The 7,960-nt window shown below is 34.2% G+C and overlaps 1 protein-coding gene across 1 annotated transcript; it reads left to right on the top strand.

The window, feature by feature from the left end:
• The first annotated feature begins 2,801 nt into the window (after nucleotides 1-2,801).
• On the top strand, nucleotides 2,802-6,443 carry LOC107724515 (chymotrypsin-like elastase family member 2A). Its single transcript, XM_016533492.1, has 5 exons — nucleotides 2,802-2,841; nucleotides 2,975-3,063; nucleotides 3,370-3,467; nucleotides 3,619-3,747; nucleotides 6,299-6,443. Exons 1-5 carry the CDS (start codon nucleotides 2,802-2,804, stop codon nucleotides 6,441-6,443), a joined length of 501 nt encoding a protein of 166 aa, XP_016388978.1.
• Nucleotides 6,444-7,960: the final 1,517 nt, after the last annotated feature.

Below are 7,960 nucleotides of genomic sequence, written 5' to 3'. Positions count from 1 at the left end.
CCTTTACAGCTAGAGAATTTCACGGATACGGTACAAAATAGTTAGGTTTAAAAAGATTATAAATTATATTGATTAGATGTCAAGCTATCTAGCTGTAAAGGCTATCTCTCCCGGGTTTTCTGCAACCATGATGCGCGCGCATCCTGAATGTTTACAAACCGATAATTGGTCTTATAGGCAATGCATTTGGCTGATTAAAAAAAAATTATCTAAAACTGATTGTTGATTTTCATTGATATCTGATCATACAGTAGATCAGACAATAGATGGTGTAAACTTTAAGCTATCAGTTCAAATTTGCTAATTTTATTGCAGTTTGTAACAACAGAAGTTATGGCTTGACAAAATACTATGCTCATCCATGTGGCAAAACATAAAGGCCTAAGAGATGATTGCATAACACTGAGATGAGGCTATAGTAATAGAGCACAGAAATGCTTACCTGGCACTTTATACATTGAATCCTGTGTAGGTTTAGACATGACTTTGGTTGTTAAGATTCTTGATCTTAATAACATATGAAACACGAAAAAAAAAAGGTAGAACAGACAGGCAATAAGATACTGACAATATAAGACCGTCCCATAAACACATGACATGGTGGGATGGGCTAAATCTAAAGCAAAATGGACTTTGTACAGAGCCAAAGCAATACAGTGTGCCACTGAGAGTGAACACATTAAATACTTAACTGCTTCATTATTTAGTTAGAGAGATTGTTAATCTCTAAAATCAAGCTTTTCATGCATCTTGATTAAGTAAAATGAGAGATTATTTTTGTTTAATTTTATGAACATCACTGTTAAAAGTGGTTAATTCTTTCAAAACTTTAATTCTTTTCTGCCATCTAAAGAGAGGCTTATATATAGTCATACATTTGTAGAATATTAATGTATTCCTTGTAAAACTTTATAAAACATCAACAACTATTTAAACACTGGAATAGAAAGAAAAAATCTAATGTTTATAAGTTCAAAGTATTATAGTAATATTCTGAATGTGAACATTCTGACATTTAGGGAAAACAGACGGAAATGACAACATCGTGAAAACATATAGCATTAAGTTACAGATTTACATTTTAGTCATTTTTACACAAGATATTTTATTTGAGATGACAAAAGCCTTAACCTCATCAGCAGCAGGGTGACACAACAACAGCATGACAATCTTATCCTCTCTTTGACAGACTTCAGGATACACTGTCATCTAGATGAGATTAAAGCATCTCCACGCAGGCTAATGAGTTTTCTGCAGGGCTTTTAGGGTGAACATTCAAAACATTATCCTTTGAATAAGAAGAGGGCATCTAATGCAGTAGGTTTTGTGAGGTTGAATCCTGACTTTGATGTTTAGAAATAAACACTATAAGTGCACTTGTGTTCACTTTTTTAATCCTCATGTCAAAGTGCAAACTATACATGACCAAACTGCTGTTTGGACAACAGATAAACTCAGTGTTTGTATATTCAGGTGTCTTTGTTCAAAATACATTTTCAGCTGTAATTAGCTGTGTACTACATCCAAATGTAAAACAAACTTCATGACAATGGTAATGTGTTTAAAGACTAAAATGCTTGCTTTAATGCATTTTTACATTAAAATATTCAAAGGGAAAACATGCTCATTTTAATTATATGATTCAACAGGGAGTTGTCATAAAACACAAGCTGGGGCCAAAATGTGTTTTTATGATATCATGACTTAATAGTGCAATATTCTTTGGCTGAATTTTCTGACCCCAAAATGCAAAAAGTTAATGCAGACATAGGTCACTCCTGATGTTAAACTCATTTCCCTGAGAACTTACCATCTGCTGACCTCATTCAAACTTGACCACAGGTTATACCTACAGTACATTCAAATGTAACATAGTTCACAGTGACTATGAGAAAAACAATCACTAACAACATATGTTATAACTTGATTCAAAATATGATTCATTTACACTACCGATCAAAAGTTTGGAGTTAGTAATACTTTTTAAAAGGCATTAATACTTTTATTCAGCAAATTCAATTGATCAAAAGTGACCGTAAAGACATTTATAATGTTCTATAATCCTGACCAAATATATCTTAGTTTCCACAAAAATATTAAGCAATGGAATGTTTCATGAGCACCAAATCAGCATTACAATGATTTCTGAAGGATCATGTGACCCTGAGGATGGGAATAATTCCACCACAGGGATAAATGACATTTTAAAATATATTAAAAGAGAACATTTTAAATTTTAATCATATTTCACAATATTATTGTTTCTACTTTATTTTTGATCAAATAAATGCAGCCTTGGTGAACATAAATGTCTTTCTTTAAAAACATTAACTCTTACAAACCAAAACTCCTACCAACTCCAAACTACTGAACAGTAGTGTATATTCTAGCTAGCTAGATGTTATTTATTCCATTTTCTTACATCTTTATTAACCATTTCAAATATTATTTCCCAGGAAAGAAAAAAAAAGTTGATCAAATTTCATAGCAAATATAAACTGAAAACCTGTTTCCCTTCAAAGGATGATTTCTTTTTTATGTGAATGCTAAATTGTTAAGGACTGTATGTTAATATGTATAAATTATTTGAACTTAGTCAGTCTTAGTCAGAGGTTTGTGCATGAAGGCTGTGTGAATGGATTCAAGGAAAGCAGCTGCTCAAAGGGTGATAATTTTTTCCAGGCAAAACAGGTGGAACGCTTCATGCAGCACGTATTTCATAATTTTGTGTTGCCAGTGTGACATCACTAATAGAGAAGGTTTAAAAGTGGGCAAGTGTTCGGCAGCTGATCTGAGTCACCATGTTCGCCCTCATCCTAGCATCAGTGCTCATCGCTAGCGGTAAGAAGTCTGCACACCTGAACAGAAGTGCTCAGGAGACTTAGACTCAGTAGCCTGCAACATAATGAATACAGATATTGTTCTATTATATATGTAAATGGTGTAAAGTTTTTATTCTGAATTTCTACTGCAGCCTTTGGGTGTGGAAAACCACCCATTGAGCCTCTCAGCTCTCGTGTGGTCAATGGAGAGGAGGCCAGACCCCACAGCTGGCCCTGGCAGGTATGTAATGTAGCACCATTTTGTCTGCCTTTAGTTCTCATTCCCTCTTGTTACCTCTGTCTCATTAAGTCACCCTTTCTGCCACAGGTTTACTTTACACATTTTGTCATTACATCCTCTCCCTCTCTTCATTACATTTATGCCATTGGCAAACTATTTCATGAGATCATGCATTCCCTGGGAATCAAACCCATGATCAAATCCATGATCATGGTGTTGCTAGTGCAATGCTCTACTGTTTGAGCAGTCTCTAAATTGAGCATGTATTTGTATGTTTAATTAGCTTTTTATGTTTCCCATAATTAGATCTCTCTGCAGTATCAGAGTGGTAGCTCATGGTATCACACTTGTGGAGGATCTATCATTGCTGAAAACTGGGTGATGACTGCTGCTCACTGCATCAGGTATAAGTGCCCAGTATATTAGTTGAATATATTGTTCATATGTCAAATGAACATATCATTTTCAATTGTGTTCAATGTTGTGAATTTGAGGACATCAATAGATTTCAACTGGACTTTAATCTTTAACCATCATGCATTTTCTCTCCTGTAGTTCTGGGCGCAACTACATGGTGCATATTGGTAAACATGACCTGTCAGTATCTGAGGACGGCTCAAAGACCATCAGTGCACAGAAGATCATTGTGCATGAGAAATGGAACTCCTTGTTTGTGGCTCTTGGGTAAGTATTACTTAGTAGATCTTTACATAAATTGTGTCATATTTCATTTTAAGCATAACTAACACTTAATAGGAAGGAAAACATGTCTTGTCAATATACATTGATTAAATTCATATATTTAAAATGTTCTGAAATAAGTAATTAGGCTATAATGGCATTCTGTGGTCAATTTTTTTTATAAGGCCCACTATACTGTAAAATTTTCCAATTTCTATACAGTCAATTTTTACAGATCAATTACTGTAAAACTGACTATTGACAGGCAACCAGTTTCCATAATAAAATCTTTTTTTTCCCACCAATTTTTTTAACATAAATGTTGGCACAACCATTTTTAACTTGAATGTACAAAGCTTTCACAGTGTCAGTTGTTTCCAGTTATTTTAGCTGGACAAATTTTCATTTATTTTAATAATCATAAACACAATGATTTGTTGAGCAAACGTTGAGCATATTCGTTGTCTTTTTCCACTATTTTAGTGATCATTTGATCATCATAAATTATATGTCAAGCTTAAAACCTCAAATTTCATCCTGTGAAAACTATTTTGAAATCGGACATTGCCTTACCTTGGAAATGGTACTTTAAATCTTTTGGCAGTCTCCTCCCCCTTAGCAGGCGGGGTCAAATGTCATATTACAAAATGTATTACGGTATTTTACAATCAAAACTTTTTATAATCTTGAGAATACATATTGTTGGAAAGGTCTGAGTTTCAAGATTCCATATTTGGTGATTATTTTGTGATAGCAGTAATATTGAGAGAGAAATTCATACATTTGTGACAGAAAAAATGCATTAAAAAATTCAATGGAGTTTGGATGTCACCCGGTGGCTGTTTTTGGTATAAGGCCCTAAATAAAATCTCACAGGAACCTCAATTTTTTTTCATATCAACTTCAAATTTGGAATATAACTTAAGACAAAAAGAATTACTTTTATAGCAATTTTGGATTAAAAAATATTTTGTAAAATATTTATTTTATATAAAATATAAAATAGTATAGTGCATTTTCTTTACAGTAAATTTAAACTTCTATAACTTTTTGATACTTTCATATTTTGGAAAGATTCCACTTCTGCAATAATCTGCTTATTGCCTTCTTTAAAAAGAGTCCAACATATATTCTAAAGCATTATATTTAAATTATAACAATTAAGTCTGGATAGTGCAGTTTCTAGGGATGTAACGATTACCGGTTTGACGATAAATCATGATAAAATTCCCCACGGTTAGTATTACCGTTTCATCTTTTAATTATCATTAAAACCGTATTAGATTACCACGATTTGAACAACTCGCGATAAATAAATACTGTCCAGCATAAAGCATAGTTTTAAGTAACAGTCTCACATGCGCACAGCACGCAGAGTAGTTTCGTTTTGAGTGAAAACAGGGCGGAAAAGCTGGGAGGTTTTAAAAGAGTGCTAAGGGAATTATACAAATGAATATATGAATGAATTAATTATATGAATGTACCTCTGAAGGTTCTGACTGTCTTCAGAAACGATTCGATGGCATTTTGTTTTCATCTTCGCTCCATGTAATACCTAAAGGAAGTGTTTTAATCGCAATAGTCTACTGCTTTGTCCACGGAGGTTACGGGAAACAGCTGTAATTCAGCTTTTCCATAAGCACTACCTGCTGTTAGCTAGTGGATTTACAGACTTATATTTACATTCAACTTGCCTGCAGTTTCTGTCTGGCCTAAAACGGGCCGAATTTGCATGCCCTGCTGTAAATTTTGACCGGTTGATGAAAAACAAGCTTATGTGGATTCTACACATTTAAACAATCCAGATAAGTTATGTAGAATTATTTATGGAGCAGATAAAATACAAATAATCATTTATTAATCAATTATCATTTTGACATATCTTTTCTTTATTTAAAGGCTGAAATGTGAGGTTTACCTTTTTATTAAACTTTTTCAAAGCTTTATTTGAACATTTACATTAGATATTTCAACATGCTATTAAACTGTTGTCAGTCAAGTTGTCATTTAAAATCCGAACATCATTGGTAATGTTATTGTTTTAGTGATTATGCAAACAAAAAGTCATTTTATTTGTTGTTTGTTGATTTTTAAATATAAAACTTGAAGTGATTTATGTGTCTGTACTTTTTTAACATCTCCAGCACATTTTAACAATACTGTGATAATACTGATAACTGTGATAATTTTGGTCACTATAATCGTGAAAAGACATTTTCATACCGTTACATCCCTAGCAGTTTCACATCTATGTTCAACAATGGGGGGGATGACAGTTAAGGGGTTAACTTCCCATAACGATTATCGGCCAATAGCGATCGGTAGCCGATCAACTGGAGCACCCCTAGTCTTTATCTGCAGAAGGCGGTTTTAATAGCAGCTAAAGGTGGGCTGCTAGTCTTTCTTGACCCACATCCACAAACTCACTAAGCTATGGAGAATGAGAAAGAGGAGAAAAAGAGAGAGAGAGTGAAGGAGAAGATGAAAGCGTGCAAGCTGGAGAGAAGGCTCGGGTTAGTGGAAAAGAGACAGACGTGATCTTTCATGGCAGAAGGTTGAACCTTCCCTCTCGGCAGAGTTTAGCAGAGGACCTGGCACTCTGCGATAGGCAGTATTCAGACCTGGCTCTTTTCTCGTCCACCCATTTGATTCATTATTACGCCACCTTGACACACTGGCAAGAGCCCAATGCTGACTGAAACAGAGCCACACTAATGGGAAGGAGGGCCATCTCCATTTACAGAAAACCTGCCCAACTCCTGACTTGGGCATTCAGGATTCCTCACAGAAGCCTTTCATCGCTTAAACAAAAGAAAGAATATCTTAACATGTGTGATGTGAATTGAAAAGACATTTCTTTGAAAAAACTGCATATTAAACAAATTAAATTAACATCCATTTACTTAGCAGATGCTTTTGCCCAAAGCAACTTACAAATGAAGAATACTACTACACAAGTGACTCACCACAAATCTGGACAATCTGTTTAGGTTCAATTTAACATAAAAAGATCTATATATTCAATACTTTATCTAATGTATAAAAAGCCAAAGCAAGAAAGATTCAAACACTGTGCCTTTCACATTCTGTGTTATTTCAAAACCATCAGCTGAAGCTTTCATTTCCCAAGACATGTGTTCTTCTGAGAGCAGAGCGCCTATCAAAGCGGTTCCATCATGCATGGCAGACTGCTCTAATCCTATTCACATCTCATTGGTTGGCCGGCCATAGAAAGGACAAGATGAGAGCTTTGTAGGACCCCAGGATAAAATGCTGCCTGAAGATATTGCCAGCAAGACTGGTGGACTGGGGAGAACTTCGTAATGCCCGCCGCACTCACCATATGTGGAAAAGTGATCACACTCTTTGATCTTAAAAGTTGGGACCGCTGGCGACATGAGGCATTCAAAACCGTAACTATATATATGTATGTATGTATATATATATATATATATATATAGGGTAAACGTACCTATTAAGCTCACCAAAATCTACATTGAGACATTTTTAGTGCACAAGATATTGGTTTCAGTACAAAAAATTGTTAAAATAAAATATTAATCTCTCACAAAAATATGTACATTTTTGTACCCTTTAAGCACGCCCCTGTTCCCATTAAGCTCACATCATGTTTTATTAAAAATTCTTGTTTATTTTAAACAACCTTTTTAAAGAATAATTGAAAAATATATTTTTTTGAAGGTACAAAGTCAATCACAAAAAAAACAGAACACTAAATTCAAGCAACAAGGCATTAAATTTGATCAGTTATAAATTCATAATGAAGTGTCATTTAAGCACATTGCAACATATAGACTAGTCCAAGTTCAGCTAAGTAACATATTCAAAAATCAAATAAAACAAACCAATGAAACATTTCATTCATGGGGATGAACACAGAAACTATCCTCATTATGAAGCCTCTTATTAAATGGATGTCAACTTATCTATAGTCTCTTAAGGCTGGAACACATTACACGATTTTTACAGTCGATTTACAGTCTGGAGAAGTTGGCACTAGTTGCCAAAGGTCAGAGCCAGTCTGCAGATTTGAGTTGACCGAATCTATAGAAAATCGATTAACTTTTATTTTTTTCCCCTCCTGTATATAGTTCGTATTCTGAAAAAATGCACTGTGGCCAGTTTACAAAAATATTATTTATGACAAAAAGAAATGCTTCTTGAGCACCAAATCAGCATATTATAATGATTTCTG

Source organism: Sinocyclocheilus rhinocerous, unplaced genomic scaffold (assembly GCF_001515625.1).
Source record: "Sinocyclocheilus rhinocerous isolate Xijiao unplaced genomic scaffold, SAMN03320098_v1.1 scaffold1515, whole genome shotgun sequence".
In the NCBI taxonomy this organism is placed as follows: domain Eukaryota; kingdom Metazoa; phylum Chordata; class Actinopteri; order Cypriniformes; family Cyprinidae; genus Sinocyclocheilus; species Sinocyclocheilus rhinocerous.
Note: the sequence above shows the minus strand (reverse complement) of the source record. Positions and strands in the feature narration are given on the sequence as shown.

What these genes read in the sequence shown, in the direction of transcription:
- LOC107724515 (XM_016533492.1), top strand. Translation starts at nt 2,802, where the DNA reads ATGTTCGCCCTCATCCTAGCATCAGTGCTCATCGCTAGCG. An exon ending in ATCAGTGCTCATCGCTAGCG is followed by an intron (nt 2,842 to 2,974) that starts GTAAGAAGTCTG and finishes TTTCTACTGCAG; the next exon opens with CCTTTGGGTGTGGAAAACCA. An exon ending in TCCTTGTTTGTGGCTCTTGG is followed by an intron (nt 3,748 to 6,298) that starts GTAAGTATTACT and finishes TCATGGCAGAAG; the next exon opens with GTTGAACCTTCCCTCTCGGC.